The sequence below is a fragment of the Phacochoerus africanus genome, chromosome 10 (genome assembly GCF_016906955.1).
Source record: "Phacochoerus africanus isolate WHEZ1 chromosome 10, ROS_Pafr_v1, whole genome shotgun sequence".
NCBI lineage: Eukaryota > Metazoa > Chordata > Mammalia > Artiodactyla > Suidae > Phacochoerus > Phacochoerus africanus.
In genome coordinates, this window is record NC_062553.1 from 40138536 (window position 1) to 40164240 (window position 25705).

Below are 25705 nucleotides of genomic sequence, written 5' to 3' on the forward strand. Positions count from 1 at the left end.
TTGTATCTGTATAAGCAGCTGTCATACCCTTTCTGGAACATCAGAATCATCAAAATAAGTCATTTTAATATAATTCTATTAAAATTTCAGAGATGTTTTCATATTCATCTGTGCTAGGAGGGAAGGTAGAGGTTCTTATGAATATTCACTGCCTGTCTTAAACTGTAGATTAATGAAACTGTGGTTAGTTGCTGTCTCTTTCAGCTTTTTACTATATGATTGAGTCCAATATAGAGAAGAGAATATTGATAGCTGCATTAGCTGTCTGCCTTACCGAATAAATTTTTAAGCCCAGTTAAACCTGTGCTGTGTAGAAATTCAAGTTATAGTAGATCCTCATGGTGAAGCTGTACTAAGTTTTTATATATATTGAAATAAAAAGTGGTGCATCAAAAACTTTAATAATATGGTTCAGTATTGTTTTCCATAATGTGGTGTCAGAATTGATGTTTTAATTATTCACCTCCATTAGCTATTAAGTGCTTTTTGTTACTTTGGTATATATGTATCTATTATAAAATATTTCTAAAAATGATAACTTCACACTTCTGATTAAATTGATTTACATGGTAAAAATGCTTGGGCAAAAAGGTGTTACTGTTGTGGAAATAAAAGGAATTACAATTTTCTAGACTATAGCAATATACATTTGTTAAGGCTAATTTCTCATTTGTATGTTTGGCTTTAGAAACAGTATTTTGCCATTTTAAATCTTTAGTGATAGAGTAATCCATTTAAAACTGAAAAGGGTAATCAGACTTCTTTGACCATATTGAAGATGAACTTTAATAAATGAGTGCTCCCATGTGTCCCAGAATTTTTGAAAGCAGAAATCCTTAGAAATCCATAGTCAAAGGTTATAGAATCTTTCCCCTTTTGCTACTTTAGCAATTCAAGGAGTTTGCGATTGCAAATCCAGACAAATTTGTGAGAATTTGTTGTTGACAGAAATGTTTAAGAAGATGAACAGGCAAGAATCCAGCTATTGAGAATATAAAAGAATGGAAAAGAAAATAGTGGAGTAAAAATAAGGATTTTTACAATGAAGTCTAGGTAGCAAAAAATGATGAGGGAAATTCTGGACTTCGAATATACACCTTAATCTGTTGGGATATTGGAATTTGAGTTGTATGTATTTATGGGAGAGCTGATGCCATGTGCTTTGGTAGGAAATTGTAGTGGTTATAGCAATTATTTTAAGGTTTAGGAAAAAATTGGCACAGCATTTGTTTCTTGTCAAAAGTATTTGAGTTTTTCTGGGAGTTCCCATCGTGGCGCAGTGGTTAACGAATCCGACTAGGAACCATGAGGTTGTGGGTTCGATCCCTGGCCTTGCTCTGTGGGTTAAGGATCCGGCGTTGCTGTGAACTGTGGTGTAGGTTGCAGACGCGGCTCGGATCCCACATTGCTGTGGCTCTGGCATAGACAGGCGGCTACAGCTCTGATTTGACCCCTAGCCTGGGAACCTCCATATGCTGCAGGAGCGGCCCAAGAAAAGGCAAAAAGACAAAAAAGGCATTTGAGTTTTTCTAATGTATGAATGTTGGGATAGTTTGCCAGCTGTACTGAAGAGTACAAAATAAGTAAAATTGATTTTGACCTTTGAAATCATGAGGGAACGTGGATCAGTGACCTAGGTATAAAATCACAAAGGCTTGAACATTTAAAAAATGTTTTAAAATTGAAGAGAACAAAAATCTTAAGTGGGAAAGATGGTAAGTAGTAATTAACTATGTAGTTGAAGACATTTCAGATGCCATTAGACTTTGTAGGGCTCTCTTTTTCATTTTTGCAAGCATAAAATTGTTTATGGGGCTTTTCAAGGTTTCCTTGAGAGAAACTGACTAATTCTTGATTCCCAAAAGTCTCAAATTTTTCAAAGGCCACTTACTTACTGGAAGGCAGCATGGCTCAAGGGAAGGAGTCTGAGGCTTTGGAATCAGAAGGACTCAGGTGGGACAGTGTTGCCATTTAATCATTACTGAGTCAGTTGGCATCACTCTGGGCTCTCGCTTATCATCTGTAACGAGTATATGTTAATTTTATTAAGTTAAGGGTTATTGCGGGCTTTAGGTATAAAATGTTGTCATTCAACAAATGGTAACTACTGTTAGTAGTCATTTTAAGGAACCTAGTGGTGGTGACTGTGGAGGGATCTGTGGTACTTTAATTATTTTACTTTTATAAAGTTTTTTCTCTTTTTTTTTTTTTTTGGCCGTGCTTGTGGGGCATGTAGAAGTTCCCAGACCAGGGATCAAACCTGTGTCACAGCAGCAATCCAAGCTCTTGCAGTGACAACACTGGATCCTTAACCTGTTGCACCACAGGAGAACTCTTACTTCTGTAAAGTTTTAAAGGCAAAATTGTTCAGAACTAAAATATAAACAAAGAGAAATTCATCTAATTTGCATTCATTTTTGATTGCCTATTCCTACAAGTGATTCTGTGTCTTATTATGCATATAATATTTTTATAAAGTCCTCAACTACACTAAATGGCTTTTTTTTTTTTGTCTTTTCTAGGGCTGCACCTGAGGCATATGGAGGTTCCCAGGCTAGGGGTCTAATCAGAACTGTAGCTGTCGGCCTACACCAGAGCCATAGCAGCACCAGCTCCGGGACACATCTGCCACCTACACCACAGCTCATAGCAGCATCAGATCCTTAACCCACTGAGCGAGGCCAGGTATCGAACCTGCAACCTCATGGTTCCTACTCGGATTCATTAACCATTGAGCCATGATGGGAACTCTCTAAATGGCTTTTAATGTTTTATTTTTAGAAATGTGACTTGATAAGAGACTTCTATTAAAGTTGCAACAGTATTTTGTGATAGACTATTTTTCCATCTACTCACAAACTTTAATTGGAAGTAGGGCTGGGAGTTCCCATTGTGGTGCAGAGGAAACGAATTCGACTAGGAACCATGAGTTTGCGGGGATTGATCCCTTGCCTCACTCAGTGGGTTGAGGATCTGGCATTGCTGTGAGCTGTGATGTAGGTCACAGACGCGGCTTGAATCCTGAGTTGCTGTGGTGTAGGTCAGCATTTGTAGCTCCGATTTGACCCCTAGCCTGGGAAGGTCCATATGCTTCAGGTGCTGCCCTAAAAAGCAAAAAAAAAAAGACAAGCAGGGCTGGCATTTAAATATTTGAATTTTTCTATCTAAAAGCAAGTTATCAGAGCTAGAAAACTGGTCCCCTTTTTATTCTGTCTAATGCTCAGGATAAATCACTAAGGAGAATACATGTTACAATTATAGTGAACAAAATTTTTTATTTCCATTTGTTTTCCATTTGCTGCCTGATTCTGTTCCACAAAGATAAATTCAATTAGAGACTATTAAAAAAAATAGTACATTTTGGGAGTTTCCTTGTGGCTCAATGTAATAAAAATCCATTGTGGTCACTCCTGTGACGCATAATCCATTTCTGGCCCAGCAACTTCCACATACTGCCAGAGCAACCAAAAAAGAAAAATTGGATTTAAAACAGTAGTACATTTTGAAGAAAACCTACATAAAGACTTAAATTTTTGCATTGTGACCACTGTTTGGTGTTTTGGGCCTAGCATTTTTAATTTTTTTTGGGCCATGCCCATGGTACGCGTAAGTTCTGGGTCCAGGGATCCAACCCACGCTGCAGCATTGACAACACCAGATCCTTAACCTGCTTAGCCACCAGGGAACTCTGGTCCTAGCTTATTAATAAACTTCATTTTAATGATGGTGCAAAGTAAGGAAGTCTGAAGGTTTTTCAATGTGTGTTGAGATCTGATTCTATTTTAAATTATTTTGTAAAGTGTTCTAGGCTTTATTTCTCACCTAATATTTGTATTCTTTTCCAAACATCTAATTAGGTAAAACTGAAGTGATTCAATTTTTATGTTACAGGAGATTACCTGGGGCAATTGATGTTATTGGTCAGACTATAACTATCAGCCGAGTAGAAGGAAGGCGACGGGCAAATGAAAACAGCAACATACAGGTTTAGTATTTTAAAAGTTATTACTATTTTTTAACTGAAGGATTATCTCTATGCTCTAATTTATTCAATATACATTCATAGCACTATGCTATGTGTTAGGTGCTTTAGATACTACAAAGGGATTTAAAATATAAAATCAGTTACCATGTTGTTACAAAAGCTGTTCCATTTGGAATATATAACCTTTAGATCTTTTTCAGTAATATTTCTTTTCCTTGCTATACATGTGATATATGGCCTCATTGGACGAAAAAATATGGGAAAAGTTTAAAGAAGAAAATAAAACTTTTGATAATTCTGCCATCTAAGGAAAACTATTCTTAACATTTGGTACATCTCTTGTCACTGAGCAAGATTGGGATTATATTTTTGTATATCTTTTTTTCCTCCCCACTTAAAATTATCATTTGCATTTTCCCATATTCTTAAAATATCAGAATAGATTTATTGTATGGCTATGCTATAATTTATTTTTTATTTATTTTTTGGTCTTTTTGCCTTTGCTAGGGCCGCACCTGTGGCATATGGAGGTTCCCAGGCTAGGGGTCGAATTGGAGCTGTAGCCGCCTGTCTACACCAGAGCCACAGCAATGCCAGATCCGAGCGGCGTCTGCAACCTACACCACAGCTCACGGCAATGCTGGATCCTTAACCCACTGAGCAAGGTCAGGGATCGAACCCACAACCTCATGGTTCCTTGTCGGATTCGTTAACCACTGAGCCACAATGGGAACTCCCCATAATTAATTTAATGTGACATTTCTGGGGGAAGTAGATCTCCTGTTTTTCAAGTAAAATAATGAAAGGATATGAAATATTAGTAGCTGAGATAATTCAAGTTGAACTTGAATAACTGAGACTTTGAACTATTAACTTGACCATTTTTATTTTCTTTCTTTGAAGGCTTTAAAAAATGTCCAGAGTGTTTTGATTCTTACTACCTTTAATAAATTAATCATGTAAAATGTTCTTTTTAGCATCTTTAAAGGTACATTATTTTTAAAGTGGAAGATAATCCTTTTTCTTTCCCCCACCATTATAATATCATGACTTTTAAAATCCGTTTTCTATTTCAAAATATAGTCTATCAGCATAAGTCTTACAAAAATTACTGTACTAAATTTGTAGGAAAAGTTAATGAAAGGAGGGATCATATGTTTAAATGATATGCTTTAGCCAGCACGGACTTGAATCTATAACATTATGTTACCTGTTTCTGTTATTTTTCCTAAACATGTTTGCACATGTTTGCTCCCTTAGGAAGCTTGTCAATTTGGGTTTCTAGGTGCCACTCTCCTATAGGTTTGGTGCTATCCCTTTACATGTTCTCACAGATCAGTGTTTTGTAAACACTGGTACTTTTTCAGTATAAACCCTTGATCTTAAAGTTACAAGTCTCACATGAAGAAGTTATTTATCTATCTGGCTGCCTGTTCCTGGCACCCTATTGATAACATGCCTTATAGTCGCTTACTTTGCAACCTGGTGATGACAGACGTGGTATAATCAATATCTGTTTATGTCGCCATGTTAATTTCTTAATGCTAATATCTGTGCCTGATTATTATATTGTCTTAATTTGAATGCTTTAATTTTGGGTAACAGATAATACATTTAATTTATGAAGTACTTAATTGTCTCTTTAATTTTGGGTAACAGATAATTACATTTAATTTATGAAGTACTTAATTGTCTCTTTAATTTTGGGTAACAGATAATTACATTTAATTTATGAAGTACTTAATTGTCTCTTATTTAGAATGTTTTAAAACTAATGTTAAGAATTTTATTGGTAATGACTCATTTTTTCCTAGGCTTTTTCTTTTTTGGCCACTCTGCAACATATGGAGTTCCAGGGTCAGGGATCAGACCTGAGCTGCAGTTGCAACCTCAGCTGCAGCCGTGGCAATGCGGAATCCTTCACCCACTGTGCCAGGCCTGGGATCAAACCTGCATCCCAGCGCTCCCAAGACACTGTCAATCCCGTTGGGCCACAGTGGGAATTCCAGTTTTTCCTAGGCTTTGAATATGAACATTTATAACAATGTGTGTGAGTGTATACTCACATCGATACATATACACACATATCACATGTTACTGCTGCCTCCTCAAAGTGTGTGTATGTGAATAAAACTTACTTCTTAGATTAAATGAGATTAATTTACTGAGTTTAATCTTAGATAAGAACATTTATTCATCTTTTTAATTAACTGTGTTCTAATTTTAGGTCCTTTCTGAAAGATCTGCTACTGAAGTAGACAACAATTTTAGCAAACCACCTCCATTTTTCCCTCCAGGAGCTCCTCCCACCCACCTTCCACCTCCTCCATTTCTTCCACCTCCTCCCACTGTCAGCACTGCTCCACCTCTGATTCCACCTCCAGGTAAATAGTAAATAAGACATTTGAGTTTAAAGGAAAAATAACCCATGAATATTTTTTAAATTTTATACTTAACTATTAAAGTATATATTTGCAAATAGCATCTTCATTGACTGCACTGCATTAAAAGTAATAGAATATGAAATTTATTATTAAATCTTCAGTAGATTTACACTGAAACAGATGTATACCGTGTTTTACTATTTCAGCGAAGAGACAATGTACTGAAATAGGGAAGAGTGGACAGATACTCAAACTGTGATCCAAAAATAGGATAGTGATCCCCATATTAAAGTTGCTAATTGTATATACGTACATTCATAATGAATTGTAAACCATATTACTTTGTTTTGAAAAAAAACTAAATATTCTTTACAATTGTGTAGGTCAAAAAAAATTACATCCCATGAAGAGATTGAAATGAAAATCTCAGTCTGGTCCTCTTCTTTCTTTTTATTCTGGTTTCCTTTTAGGAGACTGTTGCTGGGTGCCAGGTACCTGGTGTTTACTTTTATTATACAAGACAGAAATTTTTGAATTTTTATCATATTCTTAACCACTTTGGATTATTTATTCAAAACTAGGTCAGTGGCAGCAGAAAAAAATTCACAAATAGTCCCCAAATTTTATACCTTCAACCTTTTATCCCATGGCCTTTGTTATTTTATTCCCAATAAACTTTCAATAAATATTGAAAGTTAATATCCCTTAACCAGTTTTTAGTGACTAATGGGATTGATTGAGATAATAATTTCTTCTTCCTGGGGAGGATGCTGGTAGTAAATGTTAAAAATTAGCTACTGGTGGTAGCCAGAACTACATGTGCTACATATATTAAAATTTGCTTTCTGTTAATAAATCAGTTTATACTTAAGAGCCATGTCCACTCACTCACTTTGCAAGAGAGCTTTGTTTTGAGAGGTGGTGGTTGTGGCTACAGTACAGAGGCAAAGAAAAAAGATCTGCATAATCCTTCCCTGTAATAGTCATCCTTGGCTTCCAAAGTCCAGCTGTTGCATCACCCCACAAACACAGCGCCTTTGATTTCCTTCCAACATCTCCTCTGCTTTCAAAAAGGTTAAGAATATTGTGAAAAGCGATTAAGACTTTAGGGAACTTGTTGTCTCAAAATTAAAGAGAAGATTGGATAAGTTCAAGTTGCTTAATCTTGAGGACATTATTTTTAAAGTTCAGTGACTTTCTTGTTTCAGTAATAAACTGCTTGTTCAAAGCACAAACCATTCAGAAGTTGTGATTGGATCTGTGATTCTTAGATTTTTAATGTGGTGAGAATTAAATGAAAAGGGAAAGTAATGAGGACTTAGTGATTCATAAATGAGTCCCTTGTCTTATTAAAAAGATAAAATGTAGGAGTAGTTAATTTTGAGCATATTTGATTTATTGAGACTAGAAAATGATTGTGATAATAATCTTTACAATGGATTGCTTTGTAATCTTATTTAAACTTTACTGGCTTTAAAGGTGATTTAAAAGAATTTTTAAAATTTTCCAGATAGTATCATATAGCCCCAGATGGTTAATTAATACTGTATAGGAGTTGCCATTGTGGCGTAGTGGTTAACGGATCTGACTAGAAACCATGAAGTTGCAGGTTCGATCCCTGACCTTGCTCAGTGGGTTAAAGGAACCGCGTTGCTGTGGCTCTGGTGTAGGCCAGTGGCTACAGCTCCGATTAGATCCCTAGTCTGGGAACCTCCATGTGCCATGGGAGCAACTCTAGAAAAGGCAAAAAGACCAAAAAAAAAAAATACTGTATATACTTCAACACTTGGTTTTTATTCAAGTGAGAGGAGAAGTATGACATAATGATAAAAGAATAAATACCTCACTAGTGTAAAAATATTTAGAAGCTCTGTAGGATATTGATAGGCAATGGCATTTTCTGGATGTGTGCTTTTTTTTCAAAAGGGTAAAATTAGTCCACTTCTTTGCCATGTAACTTCTGTTTATAAGCATGATTTTTTAATGTTTAGATTACCTGTGGCATTATACTGTAAAATACCACTGGTTATTTTTCTGTTGCATGAGCTGTTTGTTTAATGTTAATTTTCAACTTTTTATATTTTAAACACCTGTCGAGATTTCCTTTGCTGCTTATCCTTAGATTACATTTCCATGCCATCCTCTCAGCATTTTAAGGAGTACAACTTTGGATGAATTCTTTTTTTTTTTAATGCCTGTGCCTACGGCACATGGCCGTTCTAGGCTAGGGATTGAATCCAAGCAGCAGCTCTGACAACACCAGATGGTTTAACTACTGAGGCAGACCAGGGATGGAACCTGCACCTCCTCGGCAACTCAAGCGGCTGCAGTCAGATTCTTAACGCACTGCGCCACAGTGGGAACTCCTCAAATTCAGATGAATTCTAATGCTGGTTTACTCAGTATCTAACTGTGTTATGTTTGCTGGGAATGATGGTAGGGAAGCTACCAATTCATATTAAAACCAAATATTTGTATATTGAGCTTATCTGGTTTATTCCTTATTTTTACCAGGTTGTGAGCTGTTGAAGGTAGCATAGGCTATGTATTTCCATCTGTTTCCCCACAATGCTAATCACAGATGTCATGTGTATACTTGACATTCCCTAAATATGTTAGCTAGTTGTGTTAACAACATATTTAAGTATCCATAACACTAAAGGGATTTTCACATTGGCAGTTGGTGTAGTCACATTGGCACTTACTAGTCAGAATGGACACTGGCTTTAGACAACAGTGTGGCTGCTGTATATTAGATGAATATAGGCCTTGATTAAAGCCATGTTTTCAGTTACCATTTGCCACAGAATCACAGGATTACAGTATGTTCTGTAGAGATTGCTGTAATTTAGATCACCTCAAGAATCATAAATAACTAATGAAAGCAAGCTGCGGCTCAGTAGTCTTTTTATAAGTATTAACTTAAAAAGTCTTTGCCTTATAGAAACCTTGGGTTTCTGTTTTGTTTTCTTGAGAAATACTAAAAGGAAAATGAACACAGTATTTGGAAGATGAGTTTAAACATTTTAATGTTGCCTTTGTTAATGTTAGCTTTCAGTTAGCTTTCAGATGCTAAAGTTTTTAAGTCTTTATGTGATAGAACAAATATAGTAATGATGTATTATACCCTTACTTTGGAGTGCTATCCAGATTTGCCTGAAACAGTCTTTTTATACCTTTTGTCCTAGCTTAATCATTATGATTCACTCTCAAAAATGCCCTTGTATGGAAGATAAAATTTATGGTCAGCTCTTAGAGGCTTAAAGATGTGGCACACTTCTTAAGTAGGCAGTTACTCCTTATCAATGATGTATTGATAGAGACAGCTTCATTCAAGGGATTTTTCCTGACGAAGAGTTAATAGAAAAGAAGAGAGGAGTTGCTCCCTCTTTTTCAAATACACATCTACAACATACATGAAACCTTGTCAGTAACAGAGAGGACAAAGTCCCATTTCTGGCCACAGTAGGTTTGTATGAAGGGCAGGACAGGTTTTGTATTGGTGAGTACAGCAAACATGTAAGGGACCTTTGGTCCTAAATTAGTGTTGTGACTTTTGGGTTAGCTTTTTTAAATGGAAAAGTATTTACTGTAGCCTTTTGCCACCATGCTAACAGTAGCTTGAAAACAGACACCACTTATTCAAGATTTCCCACATTTTCAGAAAATCTGTTATCATTTTCTAGTGAACCAGAGAATAGTTTCTATTGTATTATTATTATTTTTTTTTTTCAGAAATGTGTTAGTGTGGTTCCATGCTTTCCTTAGAGGTAAATAGAAATAATAGCTAATACTTACTGAATGCTAACTATTGAAGGCAATGTTCAGAACCCATTTCATGTATTAACTCAATTTGATTCTTGACAACATCTGAAGTAGATGTTATTCTCATTTTTCAGTTGAGGAAACAGAGGCTTAAGGAGTTTAAGTAATAGCTAGTAATAGAACCAGAATTCTAACCTAAGCAGTTTTACTCAAATGCCTATTTTATTAGCTATATTGAATTGAAGAAATGAATTGTTATTTATGTCAAGAAAGCTGTACTATTGGGTTTATGTATGTTCACTCTAGTTGGCTTAAAAGCTTTTTTTTTCTTTTTTTAAATTTGCATACATGTTTGTGGTTAAGGAAGTTAGGGAGATTGTTAAAGTAGGAATCAGATTTTTTTTAAAAAAATCAGGTTAACTGAGGTTTTGCTCTTTGCCTAATTTGTGTTAAGAAGTTATGTTTACTGATTAAATCAGTTGTGAAATACTTGTATATTGGAGGAAAAATTTGTAGAATTAGAAGGATTGCTATTATAGAGTAGTTGAGTGTGTGTGTGTTTTGTGGTAAGGTATACATAATATTGAGCATTTTTACCATCATAAGTATACAGGGAAGTGACATTAAATACATTCATGATGTTGTGTAAACATTACCACTATCTGTATACCTAAAACTTTTTCATATTCATAATAAAAACTGCACTTATTAAACACGATACCTTTCTTCCTACCCCAGCATCTTTTGGCTTCCTTTTTCCTCTGTCTCTGTAAATTGCTTATTCTAGGAGCTTCATATAGTAGAGTCATGTGATATTTGTCCTTTCGTATCTGGTTTATATTTTTTTAATCAAATAATTTAATAATTGTAAATAAGCTATTTTTTAAACTATAGTCAAACTGTATTACATTTTATGGTAGACTTTTAATTTAGGTTTTTAAATGTTAATTTACTTTAATGTCAGGATTTCCCTTATGGTGCTGTGGATTAATTAATTAAGGACCCGGCATTGTCACTGCTGTGGTGTGGGTTTGATCCCTGGTCTGGAAACTTCCACATGCCTCGGGCATGCCAAAAAATAATTTAGTGTCATATTTTATTGTCTTTTTTTTAAAATAATGCAATTTATTGAACAAGAGAAGTGAGATTCAACTTAATTCATGTTACTTTAAATCAATATTAAGGCTCATGTGATTATGTTGCCTTGGGAACAACTGAAATCTAGCTCATGGGTAGAATTCTACTAAGTTGAATAAGACTCTTTGCTTTACTGAAATGTAGCCTAATTAAGTCTAGACCACAGATGAGTTATCTCCCTACTTTTAAAGTTGGAAATAGGGTTTAGCTGTTTATCTAGATTTCAAAATATGATAAAAATTCTGCATCATTTTAGCAGAAAGTTTATCTTTTCCTAAAAGACTCTTGATAGGTACATTAGTGTCTTACTAGTTAGCCATCTAATACTGTAAATTGTATGAACTTAAAATTCTTGTTCATTCCTTAAATATCTTAATTTTGACTTAGTGATGCTACGTGGGGTTAGGGAGAAACACAGCTCACATCTGGAGTCTTTCTGCATTGTGCACCTCCGAGGTCAGCATTGTCTTTAGATTATTTTCCTGTTAGCTCTCTGGTTTCTAGCATAGCGACTATCAGACGTTTTAGTCACAGGATCCCTTTACTCTTAAAAATTATTGCAGACCCCCAAAAGCTTTTATTTATATGTGTTATATCTGTTTTTATTAGAAATTAAAATCGTTAAAGTAGAATAATCATTATATTTAAATTATTTTGGGGGTACATATAAGCCCATTACATATTAATATTAAAACAACATTTTTGTGAAAAATAACTTTATTTTTCCAGAATGACAAAAAGCATTTAGTGCCAAGAGTGACCTTGTTTTACACTTTTGCAGATCTCTTTACTGTATGGCTAAGTAGAAAAAAACTGGATTCTCCTATTTGCTTCTTCATAAAATCTATTGTCATTTCATGTCATGTAGCTTCTGGAAAACTTCATTGTATGCTTGTAGAAGAATGAGCATGAAAATGGCAAATAACATCCTAGTACTTTTTATGGAAGGAGTTTTGATGTTGCAAATTCCTAGACAGGCCTTAGGGACCCTCAGGAAGCTCCAGAAACACTTTGAGAACTGCTGCTTTGGCAAAAGCTTGTCCTGTATTGGATGGATATTATCTGCACCGTTCAGGAAGTACAGTTTTATCCCTTTATTTGAGATGCAGTTTTGTGACTATAACATTTATTAAGCTGATTTTATAGTTCCATGAAGGTTTTTGGTTTTACACAGCACATGTGTATATTAACTGATGATGCTATTTGCCGGAAAGTATGCATTTTAAAAATGTGTATTTTCCAAAAGTAATAACTTGTTGAAAAATATTCCTTGAAAAATAGAACCGTCTCCATCTTTTTTCTTTTTTTTTTTTTGGTCTTTTCTAGGGCCGCACCTGCAGCATGTGGAGGTTCCCAGGCTAGGAGACTAATCGGAACTGTAGCCACTGGCCTACACCACAGCCACAGCAACACCAGCTCTGATCTACACCACAGCCCACAGCAATGCTGGACCCTTAACCCACTGATCGAGGCCAGGGATCAAATCCGCAACTTCATGTTCCTAGTTGGGTTTGTTAACCACTGAGCCACAACAGGAACTCCTAACCGTTCCCATCTTCTATTTTATTGTCTTCCTATGTAAAAAACCCTAGTAGTCTATCAAATTTTCAGTAACTCAAAGTAGAGTGATGCTGATCATCTGTAATAAGCAGTATTTTTTGTATTTTTTGGCACGATTAAACAATTTAAATAAAAATTTAATAGAAATTAGGTCTTCTTTAGGATCTTTAATTTTGAATGTCTTTTTTACCCATGAATGCTTCCTTTATAACAGTTGTATTTTTAATATACCATAGATATTATATTTTGTAGAATTTAGTAATGGCTTAATATTTAAATTAGTGTTTAATTAATTAAATTAAACATATTTAAATAAACATTTTTGTTAAATATTTAAATGTTTAATATTTAATGATGAAATTAAATCAAATTAGTATTTGATGATTAATGGTGGTTTAATATTTGTTTGTGCTAGTCTTCCATTTTGCCATTGGATGTGAGCTTATAGAGATTAATTCCTTAAGTTATTTGTAAAAATAATTGGTATTTCTATCAGAAATTTTTTATTTGTCTAACGTAGAATTTTTGTTTTCTGTATGTTTTTAGATTACTTTATAAGAGGATTAAGAAACCCTAGTAAAAGAATAGTTTACCTATTTTATAGTTAGCATAAAATTATCTTTTTTGTCTTTTAGGTATGGAGTATGCTGATAACCATTTTTTGTTGCTTTATGTTTTGTGACTGTAGCACTTCTTTGAAATTATTTCCATCCCTTTTTGCACCTTTGTAATTATTTTATTAAGAAATGAATTAACAGTAATTTATGTCATATGCTTTTTTCTTTAAAAGATAGATGGTAAATGTGTGTTTGTATCATATTAAAAGTTTTGATACTTGGAAAAGCATGCGATGGAAGGTCATATTTAAGGTCATTTATAAACCTTGACATTCTGTATTCATTTTTGTGTGTGTGCAGAATTGCACAAAATTATGAGCTTGATGGCTTTAAAGTAGAAATTGTTGAGATTTAAGGGAAGTTATCAGGCTTATCTATTCCTAACATAATAGTGTTGATGAAATTTGGAATTTCCAAGTGAGAAGTAGGAAGCTTAGTTCACGTAGTTCTCCTGTGCTTTTTTCTTTCATTTGAACTTAGTAAAGATATGTAGTTATCATATGTATTAATTGGCTCTTGCTCCATAACAAATTACTGTGGAATGCTTTGGCATAAAACAACATATGTTTATCATTGAACAGTTTTTGTGGGTTAGCAGTTTGGGGACAGCTTAGGTGGTCTTCTCCTTCAAGGTCTCACAGACTTTGTGATTGTTACCTCAAAAATTTGACTAAGAAAAGATTCCTGTTCGTGCTCACTGAACTCTGTTGAAAAGATTCACTTCCTGTCCAAATGGCAGCTGGCTTCATCAGAGCATGAATGCTGGGTAGAGGAAACTGGCAAAATAGGAGTCACTCTTTTTTATAACCTAGTTATGAAAGTGGCATCCCATTATTTTCGCTGTATTTCGTTTGTTAGAACTGTCATTGTATCTAGCCCATACTCAAGGGGAGGATATAAATACCAGAGGTATAAAAAGTTATGAATACCAGGCGGTGGGAGTCAATTGGAAGCCACATCAGACTGCCTACCACATAATGCATTTTATGCAATAGGAATACATTGAAATGAGTTTATAGGCACTTTTTATTGTTTTTTTGTTTTTAATTGAGTGCAGAGCCTCTATTTTGTTTTTGCTTTTTTGTTTTTTAGAGCTGCACCTGCACCATATGGAAGTTCCCAGGCTAGGGGTTGAATTGGAGCTGCAGCTGCCGACTTACACCACAGCCACAGGAATAACTCCAGATCCGAGCTGTATCTGCGACCTACACCATAGCTCACAGCAACACCAGGCCCTTAACCTACTGAGCGAGGCCAGGGATTGAACCTGCAACCTCATGGACCCTAGTTGGGTTTGTTACCATTGAGCCACAATGGGATCTCTGAGCCTCTGTTAATTTTGTGAGAATTTAAAAAATACAGTTGAATTCATTTTGCTGGTCTGTTCCTTTCTATTTTTTTGCCTCAGTTCCTTCAGTCCCTTAATAGGACTTCAGATCGCTCTCCACCCCCCATGCTGTTTGTTTTACTTCAAAGTGTCACATGCTTTGTTTGTTTCAAAAAATTTGAGATGAAATTTATCTGTTTTGAATATTGAGGTACTCACCAGTGAGTGCAATTAGTGTAGAAGTTTGAATCTAATCCAGTGATTGTTAAATACGTTCTCTGGTCAGCAACATCATCATCTCCTTGTTAGGAATGCAAATTCTCTGCCTCACTCCAGACTTACTGAATCAGAAATTCTAGGGGAGGGGCCCGTCATTCTGTTGTAACAGATTGTCCAGGTGGTTCTGATGGTGGCTGAAGTTTCAAAACCTCTGATCTGTAGTCCCTTTAGAATTCAAATATTACTTTGCTTAAAGCTTCTGGCCAGTAATAGAAATCTTACTTTTACTCCTATATGCAAAGCTTTCCTGTATGCAAAACAAATTTTTTTTTTCCTACTCATTTTACAGATAAAAGATACAGAAAAGAAGCACAGTACATGTCTTGTGTATTTCAGGTCTGTTGGCTGGGCAGAACTTGTGTTGGCCAGGGAAGTTGGGAGTGTTGAGAAGACAGGGAATTTTAAGATGAATTTTCTCTTCTACTATACTGTTTCTCTTTTGTTAGCAAAAGTCAAATATTAAATATTGATTTCTTTTTTATGTTTTGTTTTTGTTTTTTGTCTTTTTGCCTTTTTTAGGGCTGCTCCCATGGCATATGAAGGTTCCCAGGCTAGGGGTCTAATCGGAGCTGTTGCCACCAGCCTACACCAGAGTGTGCCTCTGGTTCAACATGGGATCTGAGCTGCATCTGCAACCTACACCACAGCTCAAGGCAACGCCAGATCCTTAACCCACTAAGCAAGGCCAGGGATCGAACCCGCAACCTCATGGTTCCTAGTCGGATTCGCTAACCACTGCGCCACGATGGGAACTCCTGATTTCTTTTTTAGATGAGAATTATGATGTCTAACATTATATCACATATTAAACTTTCTTAGTTGCATTTTAAAAATACATTTGCTAATCAGAGTCAAAGAGTGGATTGTAGGGTATCATCAACTTTAAAGTTCTGTTTCAGTGAACATTTACCAATAAAGATTCACATTGAATTATTTTAAATGAAATGAGGTCTCTCACAAGAAGGGCCCTTTCTAGTTCTCATGCTAACTTTCTGGTATGTAGATATTTTAAGTGACATCTGTATCTGTCTATTTATGTATCATAATTTTTCTTCGCGTTCTTAATTCCTTCCAGTTGATTTTTAAAAAATCTGTCCTATGATACTACTGTGGCAAGATTAAAATTAAAAGCAGAATGTAATTTTACCTACCTCCAAAGCATACTTGATAGTTCAGTTGTATTTTTTTATTTTTTTGAGAAAGTTTGACAACCTAAAGTTTTTGAGGACTACATTTTGAGAGGGCCAACTAGTATTTTCTTAGTTATTTTACAGGAATTCACATTGTAATTAACTGAAATGCTGTATGTTGCTCATATATATTTAAGTAAAGTTACTAGGATTATAGAGTGGGTTGCCAAATTTGGTATAGTTCTTTATCACACACCCAAGAAAATAGTCATTTATTTAAATGTGAATACTAGATCATAGGTGAAGTTTAGTGGTGCTCTAAAAAAAATCTATACTCTTCTAAATAAAATCAGGTAGTAACAGATATGAAGAACATTGGATAATGCTCTGCCCTCCTTAATTTCCTGAACAGCTTGGTGTCTGAGACTGCTTGTTTGTATTGTTTGCTGGATTCTTCTAGTTTAGTAATGTAGGAAGCAGCAAGGGACTTGAGGATGGATGGGGATTACCATGAAGGGTAGCTTATTTTTGTGGATTTGTAGAGGCCTAATGATTTTTGAAACAGGATGGTGGCCTTGATATCTTTTTCAGTCTTACTGATTTTGTAAATTTAGCATATCCTTTTATTGCACGGGTGGTTAAATTGGGTGCTTCATTCTCCATTTTAAGGCTCCTTACTGAAGACCTTTTTGTGTAAATCTCTTATTCTCATAAAACATCGCAAAAAATTTTAAATAAATTATTAGCATATGTTTCCATTTATAGACAAACATTTGAAAGCAATTTTTATCATTACTTTTTCCTGTGCATTTAGTTAATGAATTAGATTACTTTTCTTTTTGGGGAATAATTTTGATGTACTTTTTAAGGTCAGATTTAGTAAACCATTCTGACTTTATTGAAGTTATTTAAGATATACATTGTTTCATGAAATTTTTTTTAGCTTTTAAAATTTTCCTACTGAGAAATATCATTTTTCTTCAAATAAATAGTTATAACTTGCATGACATATAAAGTTTAAATTAGGATTTAAGGGCACATTTAGCTAATGTAAATTGAGGATTCTATACATAGTTTGTTTCTTACAGTTTACATGTGTGCACATGAGTGAAAATCACTCAAATCAGTATTTACTGACTTCTGTAGAAATAAACCATCCACATTATCTTAGTGTGCCTTGGGGGTGTGTGTGTGTGTGTGTGTGTGTGAGAGAAAGAGAATTGGCTATCTCCCCTCTCTTCTCCAAGTTGAGGGAAATAATAACTCTTCCACACTCCTGTCAACAATAGTAAAATAACTCAAATCAACACTGGAATGTCCCTCGTAGCTTTAGTAAAGTGAGTATCCATCATCTTCCATCATCTTCAGAGTTACCTTGCACTACCTGCAGTATTTAAGAGCCCATCGATCACTTTCCTATTAAACTGTTAAAATAACACGATATTTTGATTATCAAACTTAGTGTTAATTCTATTGAGTTTGATATTTGTGTATGCACAGATGTGCTTTTTTTTAACTGATGTCTCACTTCGTTTGTGATTACACTAGTGTGGGAGACCTTGTTATCAAGTTGTTAGACTGGGTTATCATCAGGAAGTCTGATGTTACACTTGAATTGTTGATCCTCTGCAAGAAAAAAGAATGCTTCTTTGAAGTGAATAAGCTAGGACAATGAGGCGAAGGGTTTTATTTCAAAGTTTTCTTTGGTGATGGCATAAATACATAACAGGTTATGAAATCCAATTACTATATTAAATTTCATCACTTGTTTTTTAGGTATTCCAATAACTGTACCACCTCCAGGTAAAACTTTTTTCATGTTTTCTCCATCATTGTTAATAAACATGAAATTTCAAGCTTATAGTTAAAGGAGGGACAGTGTTGATGTGGTTAGAATATGGAGTAGGCTATTGGGATTTCAAGGTCCTATTTTCAGCTCTGCCTTTGCTTCATTCCAGTTTCGATTGAGATATTTAGTTTTTTCATACCTGTCTTACCCATTTCTGTAGAAATAGAGATTCTGAGAAAATTCTTACCATATCAAGTTATTGGAGAAAATAGAGTATAGGATATAAAATACAATTTTTATTAAAATTGTTATTTCAGACCAGTGAATTTTTTTATATGACAAAGTGACTGCAAGAGAAGAAAAAGATCATGTATTTTGACTTTACCGTGGTTTCTGATTTTTTAACCCTGTTGGCATAACTCAATATCATGAGAAAATATGTTCTGTACCACACAGGTTCACAACTGGTCAGATGGTTGTTAGAGCACTGATTAAATTGTTCATTGTTGCAATAATATGATCAATAGCAGTTTTTATGTGGCCCAGTGTTGTTTTTTACATTTTTTCCAGTTTTTTTTTCTTTTTTTTTTTGTAGTGTGATACAGATATGATAGTGAGTGTGTTTACTGAGTTCATTATTAAAAGTCAAGAAGTATAAAGAGCATGAGAGGCGATGATGCTTGGAAGGGTGGGTCTAAATTAAAAATGACCTTGATAAACCGAAGTAGTGGAGTTCAGATAGCATGGCATAGTATACATAGATGTGGGCTAGAGTGTCACTGATTATGTATGAATGTGGCTGAAAAAGACTTATCAGGAAAGGTCATAAAGGAATCGTTGGTGTGTCTTCATAGGTTAAGAAATGTGGTTGTAAGGCTGTGTAAAATAGGATTATGGACTCTAGAACTAATGTGATAAATTGCTAAGTTTTACAATGCTAAGATGTTTAATAGAGGAGTTATGGAACCTAAAACTGGACGCAATGAAGATGAGCACGGTGAATTTAAAACAGCTTGAAGCAGGGCCAAAAATTGATTTAAATGGACTTTTGAGAAGGTTTAGGAAAACTGGGATTTATTTTGACATAGAATACTAAAAAGGAGGCTTAGTGAAAGTGTTTTGAAATACGTATTTCGATGAATTGCTTCTTGTCCTCATGCAGATCAGCGTGTGTGAATGTAGTGCGAGAGATTTACATTATATAATTTAATGCACTTCCTAATAGAGAGGGTCGTTAAAGCCTGGCAGGAAGTGGTGTCATAAGGAATTGGTATGATAAGTTGTAGAATCTTCAAGTCTTGTTGGGATGCTTTATTGCCTATCTGAATTTGAAAGTGCAGAGTAGATTAACTTTTAAGGTCCCTTGTAGCCATACTCTGTGGTATTTCATTTAGGTATTGTGAATTACTGAGAATGCAGACCTCATGATATAAAGGTGCAAATTATTTTCTCTCCAAACTAATTCAAAAACTACCCGATGTACTTTTCTTTGTAAAATAGTTCTTTAGGGCTGTGCAATTTAAAACATATTTTATGATGGATGTTCTCAGCCTTAAGCATTTATATATTTACTGGTGAGATTTTATTTATAAATTACACATTTTAAGGAAATTTCTATACATCTAAAACTCAAAATACTTTTAAAAGAGGTAAATGCTATTTTATTTTCTTTTATTCTAAAATACTTAAAGTATAACATCTCTGGTGGCAACACTACTACTGTTTTATATATGGAAAAGGTAAGGCATTGAGATTAACTTTCTCATTACTCACAAAAATGGGCTGTGTGTGGTGCTGAAAATAAGACCGGGTGTCCTGACTCCCAGTTTGTTCTCTGTGTATTAGACCAGACTGTTCATTTAAAGTTACATTGCTCCAGAAATCTGTTCATAAACTTAAGCTTCATTTTTTTTCTGTCCATTATAACATAGAGAAGCACGTCATGTCCCCAGAGAAATTTAGTGACACACAGCAACTTTGTTAAACTCTTGACATTTAAATGTACATTCTGTTAACTTTTTTTTATCTTACGATTGAATGTTTCAGGTTTTCCTCCTCCACCAGGTGCTCCACCTCCATCTCTTATACCAACAATAGAAAGGTAAATCAGTATGAATACTGTAAAATTTTTTTATCATTTATAGGCTTTTGACTGAAGAATCATGCGTCTTGGTAATATTTTGAAGGATTTAATTTTATGAACAATAGTACCTGCCTTTTAATTCATAAGTCTTGATCTATATTAGTTACTTTTATGTAAGATGTTAGACCTATAGCCAGATAACAAAAACAGGACAAAGAAAACTAAATGATAGTATTTTGAGGAGTTCCCATTGTGGCTCAACAGTAACGAACCCAACTAGTATCCATTAGGATGTGGGTTCGGTCTCTGGCCTCCTTCAGTAGTTTAAGGATCCGCTCAGTGGCTTAAGGATTAAAGATCCGATGTTGCCGTCATCTGTAGTGTAGGTCACAGACACAGGCTCAAATCCCACATTGCTGTTGCTGTGGTGCAGACCAGCAGCTACAGTTCCGATCTGACCCCTAGCCCAGGAATTTCCATGTGCTGCAGGTGCGACCCTTAAAAAGACAAAAAATAAAAAAATAATAGTATTTTGAAATATCTTGCTTTGATTTATGACACTCTTAATAAAGAAACCCCTAGCTTGAGGTTTTTTAAAAATTTGGCTATAGTCAATTTTGTGGGCCATATGAACAGATGATTAGTAATCATGAATAATGCATGTCTGTTTTAGGATTAAGTAAGGACAACTTTTATCAGGAACCACAGTAAAGAAAAGCTACCTTATTTTTTGCTACCCAGTGCAACACAGCTTCCACAAAGGAAGGTTGGATCCTTTCTGCATGGCAATAGCCTTATTTTTTATACCTTGCATTTATGGTTTATCTTATTTGGAATGCTCTGGTAAAGAATATTTACCTCATGGATGGCAATACCATGTTTAACAACATAGGCTTTGGAATCACATGAACCTGTTTCACATTTTGGCTTCAAAATTTCTCAGCTTTGTGTTGCTAGGCAAGGTTCATAACCACTCATTGAGACTTAGATTCCTTTTACTAAATGGGGTTGATAGAGTTGTGAAGATTAAAACAGCTAGTGAAAATAATATATTTTTGGCAGATAGAAATAACTAATAAATGGTAGCTATTATTTCCTTTTAAGTGGCAAATAAACTAAAAATATTTTTGAAAAAGTGGTTGAAAATATATTAAAAAAATTAGTGAGAATTTTATATCATTAACATCCAACCATGCGTATGATTTTCAAAAGAAATGATAAATCACAGCGAAGTGTGAATTGTGAGACCATAAGGATTTAATTTTAAGACCGTGTTTTCTTAATCAAAATGTTAAAAAGTAGTTATTTGTTGACTGTCAGTAGAGCTGAGTTTCTGGTTTTTAATCATTTAGTTCAGTTTGTTTTTTTTTTTTTTTGCTTGTTAGGGCTGTAGTTGCAGCATATGGAGTTTCCAGGCTAGGGGTCGGATTGGAGCTACAGCTGCTGGTCTACATCACAGCCTCAGCAACCCTGGATCTGAGCCTTGTCTGATCTACACCACAGCTCGTGGCAACACTGGATCCCCAGCCCACTGAGTGAGGCCAGGGATCAAACCTGCATCCTCAAGGATACTGGGCAAATTGGTTTCCACTGCACCAAAATGGGAACTCCAAACAAAGGTTTTTAAGTATAAATTTTAACTAAGTCTGAAATACTGTTCTCAAAGTTGCTGTTATCTTGTGAGTCAGGCTGAATTGATTGGATTATTGATTGGATTATTATATGCCAACAAGCTGTCTTTTCTTTACAGGTAGATGTTTTAGTAGCTTGAGGTTAAAAAGCCTATTTCTTGAAATTAAAAAATAAAATTACTTAATTATAGCTATGGAATTATATGGTGGTTAAATAAAAGTCGTAATTCTGCCTTATAGTTTTCATTGGCACCAAACTTAAAAATTAGAATTTACTTGCAACATGTAAAAATGCATTTTTCTTCTACAGTGGACATTCCTCTGGTTATGATAGTCGTTCTGCACGTGCTTTTCCATATGGCAATGGTAAGTGTCATTTTTTAATTGCCAGATTCAGTTTTAATCAGTAAAGTACTTAAATATAAAACCTCTTAAAACAAAAGAAATGTACTTCCACGGTTTAAAATACTATCTTATAGAGCAATTAAAAAATATTAACTAACTACAGGAATAACTAGGTGTTACTTATATTCCAAGTTACTTAACAGAATACTTGTTATTCCTTTTATCAACTGTACTTTTAAAAATCAGGGATATTTGTACCTTGACTTTTCCTTATAAGGATTTGGGATTTGTTACTTTATTGTCCATTATCTTGCTGTTTATGACTTACAACATTCAGTTAACCTCCTCATCTTTTCCCCCTCACTGGCTTATTTTTTCTTCTAGATCATTTGGCCAAGTCATCTTTCATGTTCACTCGTGACAACTTTATCCATTCTAAGGGCTTCTGACACCACTTTCTGCTTAGATCTCTTGATATATTCATTTATTTTAAAAAAGTGCAATGCATTGAACTGGTTTCAGAGATATAGTAAATTAGGCATAGGTTTGCTTACCTTCAACAAATGTATAAGCTTCTGTCAACCAGGTGACAGAAGAGGTGTGTGTCATGGGAGCATGATGGAGATTCTCCCACTCCAGAGGAGTGGGGTCTAGACCTGGGATTCAAATCATGTTCAAACACACGGAATGAGAGAGAGTGTGGTAGACTTTATGACCTGAAAGAAGTGTGGTGTGGCTGGATGATAGAGAATGCATGATGAACATCTAGAGATGAGACAAGGAATGGTGCAGGGTATTAGAGCCTTGCTATAGTGTTTAGACCTTATTGAGAGGGCTGTGAGGAGCCCTTTAGTTTTATGATGATTTGCATAATTGCTTGGTTTACATTTGAAAAGGGTCTGATCTTGCTAGTTACTGTGAGGAAATTGTAGATTTGTAGGGTGGGTAGAAAGGTGGGAATGACTGAGATGCTTACTTGATTGGGAGAACCAGATGCTGTTGGGGTAATCCAGATGAAGAAATTTATGGTCCTGTATTCAGCTGTTACTATGGAAGGTGGAGAAAATGAGTGGTTTCAAAGGCATTTGTGCAATAGAACTTACAAGTCTTGGTGAGAGATGAGATCATAGTATCAGTCATAAACTTTAGTTACCTTCTTCTAGGTATTTGTATCAGGGTGTTGTACTACTGTCTTTCAGAACCACCTTGTTCAAAGCCACACCATTCATTCGCATAAAGAGGTAGTTTTTCTGTTATTTGTTTCAGTGGTTATGCTACTTTTTTTTCTCCTCCCCCCCACCCCCCACCCCATGGGCTCCTAGGAAGTCATAGTCTTTGGGTTGGAATCTTGCTTCCTCCTCTCTTTTATTTGTGTGATTTTATAGGTCTTCAACCATTAAATGGAGAGCATAGTTCTTCCTCTTGGGGTGAAGTTCAGTGAGAATTCATTGAAGTATCTTCGTTCTGCCATTTAATAAATACTCAAATATTCACTCTTTAGTTTTGTGATTATCCCTACCATCTCCAACAAACTCTTTTAAGTTCCTTCCCTTTTCTGCACTGTGAGGCAATGTAGATAATTTTTAATGCATAGGCCTTGTGATTAGACAGCCTGAGTTTGGGTCCTGGGTCCATCTTATCTTAGTAATAACTTTGGGCAAGTTAAACAACCTAAATTATTTTTCTCATCCATTAAATAAATTTTTAATATAAAATGCTCAGCACAGTGCCTGTGTTCTCAGTAAGCATTGTTTATTAAATTGATTAAATTTTATTTTTGCCTCTTTTGTGGCACTTGTCACTTTTTGCTTTGTCATGAAATTCCTTGTGATTCGTTTCAGTACAGATGAACATGAGGAATACCCCAGAAAGAATAAGACTTAATTCTTGAGATTACATGTACAACTTCCTTGTGGAAGAGTTCATTTTAAAAAACTAGCTCTGAGAGTTCCCATCATGGCTCAGTGGAAACAAATCCAACTAGGAACCATGAGGTTGCAGGTTCAGTCCTTGGCCCTTGCTCGTGGTTCAGTGGAAACGAATCCAACTAGGAACCGTGAGGATGTGGGTTCAATCCCTGGCCCTTGCTCAGTGGGTTAAGGATCCAGCGTTGCCGTGAGCTGTGGTGTAGGTCGAAGATGCCACTTGGATCTGGTGTTGCTGTGACTCTGGCATAGGCTGGCAGCAACAGCTCCGATTGGACCCCAGCCTCGGAACCTCCGTATGTTGCAGGTGCGGCCCTAAAAAAGGACAAAAGACAAAAAATAAGAAACTAGCTCGTCAGTCATTTAACATTTTCGCAAAGTAATTTATGCACATTTTTAATTAAAAAGCAAGAGTTTTTTGCTCACTCCTTACCATGCCCTTGGAGATCAACCTCCCCCTCTTTAATGAAAGACATTTTTAGTACTAACAATGATAAGGCATAGTGCAAGAATTAGGTAGGTAGAGGAGAGTTCTTTATCCTGGTCAAACAGAGCCTTGGAAAGAAGATAAGTATAACCTCCTCTTTGTTAGTAATTCTGTTTTACCTTTGTTTATTTTAGAATTTTGTAATTCATTCTTGAACACTACGAAGGAACTATAGATGGAAATACTGATTTTTCCTGATGTGCATGTTAAGACTGCTTTATAAAGTAATACCTAGGTAATCATTGCAGGAATACTAAAGAACTTACAGGATATACTAACTAAAGAACTTTTCAGGAGTACTAAAGAACTTTTCAGGAGTACTAAAGAACTTTTCAGTGGTTTTAGTTCTTCTCATGGTCTGCATGGCATTTCTACATAGGCTTATCACCCCACTTCTTGATTATGTAACTTTTAGATACTGTCTGTTATCTTCCTAGTATGATAGATGTATATGTTGCTCACTTGCCACCACTGCTCCTCTCCTTACCCCCGTGATGATATTATATAGGGATTATTATACTCAAGCCCCTCAAAGAAAAATGTTTCTGGCAAAAACATTATCATTTTTTTCTTATACCTCATCAGCTGTGCAAAGTCATATGACATTTTAATTGGTTTGAACCATGACTTTCTCTACCTCAAGAATATAAAGATACTCTTCAATTCATTTTTTTCCCCAAAAAGTTTTCAAATTTTGTTTTTCAAGTATGAGTTCTTAAACCATGTGGAATTTTTGCCTATGTTGTAAAGATGCAGTTGTCCCAGTGTTATTTGTTAAGAAGTTTACCCGTCCTTAAGGATCTCTGTTCCTCTGTATCAAGTTTCCCTGTATGTCTGGATCCGTTTCTTAGCTTTCTAGAGACTATTCATTCAGTTAATTTAACTACCCCTGTGCTAATAATGCCACACTGTCTTAGTTTTGAGTTTTATAGTAAATCTGATATCTGGTTTAGCAAGATCTACCTCATTCTGCTTCAAAAGTATTCTTGGTCCATTGCTCTTATGTATCTATTTTATTCTATTTCATTCTATTTTTTTCTTTTTCAGTCGCATCTGCCGCATATGGAAGTTCTGGGCTAGGGACTGAATCAGAACCGCAGCTGTGACCTACACCACATCTGTGGCAATGCCAGATTCTTAACCTGCTGCTCCGCAGTGGGAATTCCATTGTATAACTACTTTAGAATCAACTCTCCAAGTTCTATGAAAAACTGTATAGAGGTTTTTTATTATCAACTAAGTTTTTTTATGCTTACAATAT

At 35.2% G+C, this 25705-nt stretch overlaps 1 protein-coding gene across 33 annotated transcripts in view; it reads left to right on the top strand.

Annotated features, from left to right (window-relative positions):
* Positions 1–25705, top strand: part of FIP1L1 (factor interacting with PAPOLA and CPSF1) — a 75201-nt gene that overhangs the window by 37121 nt on the left and 12375 nt on the right. For 19 of the 33 annotated variants that reach the window (XM_047799589.1, XM_047799595.1, XM_047799617.1 and 16 more), the window contains 5 exons: positions 3892–3985; positions 6213–6369; positions 17961–17987; positions 20020–20074; positions 21998–22053. In XM_047799589.1, coding sequence (XP_047655545.1) covers positions 3892–3985; positions 6213–6369; positions 17961–17987; positions 20020–20074; positions 21998–22053 — 389 coding nt within the window. The remainder of the gene's footprint in view (positions 1–3891; positions 3986–6212; positions 6370–17960; positions 17988–20019; positions 20075–21997; positions 22054–25705) is intronic. The other 14 variants (XM_047799618.1, XM_047799619.1, XM_047799616.1 and 11 more) reach the window with 1 other exon arrangement.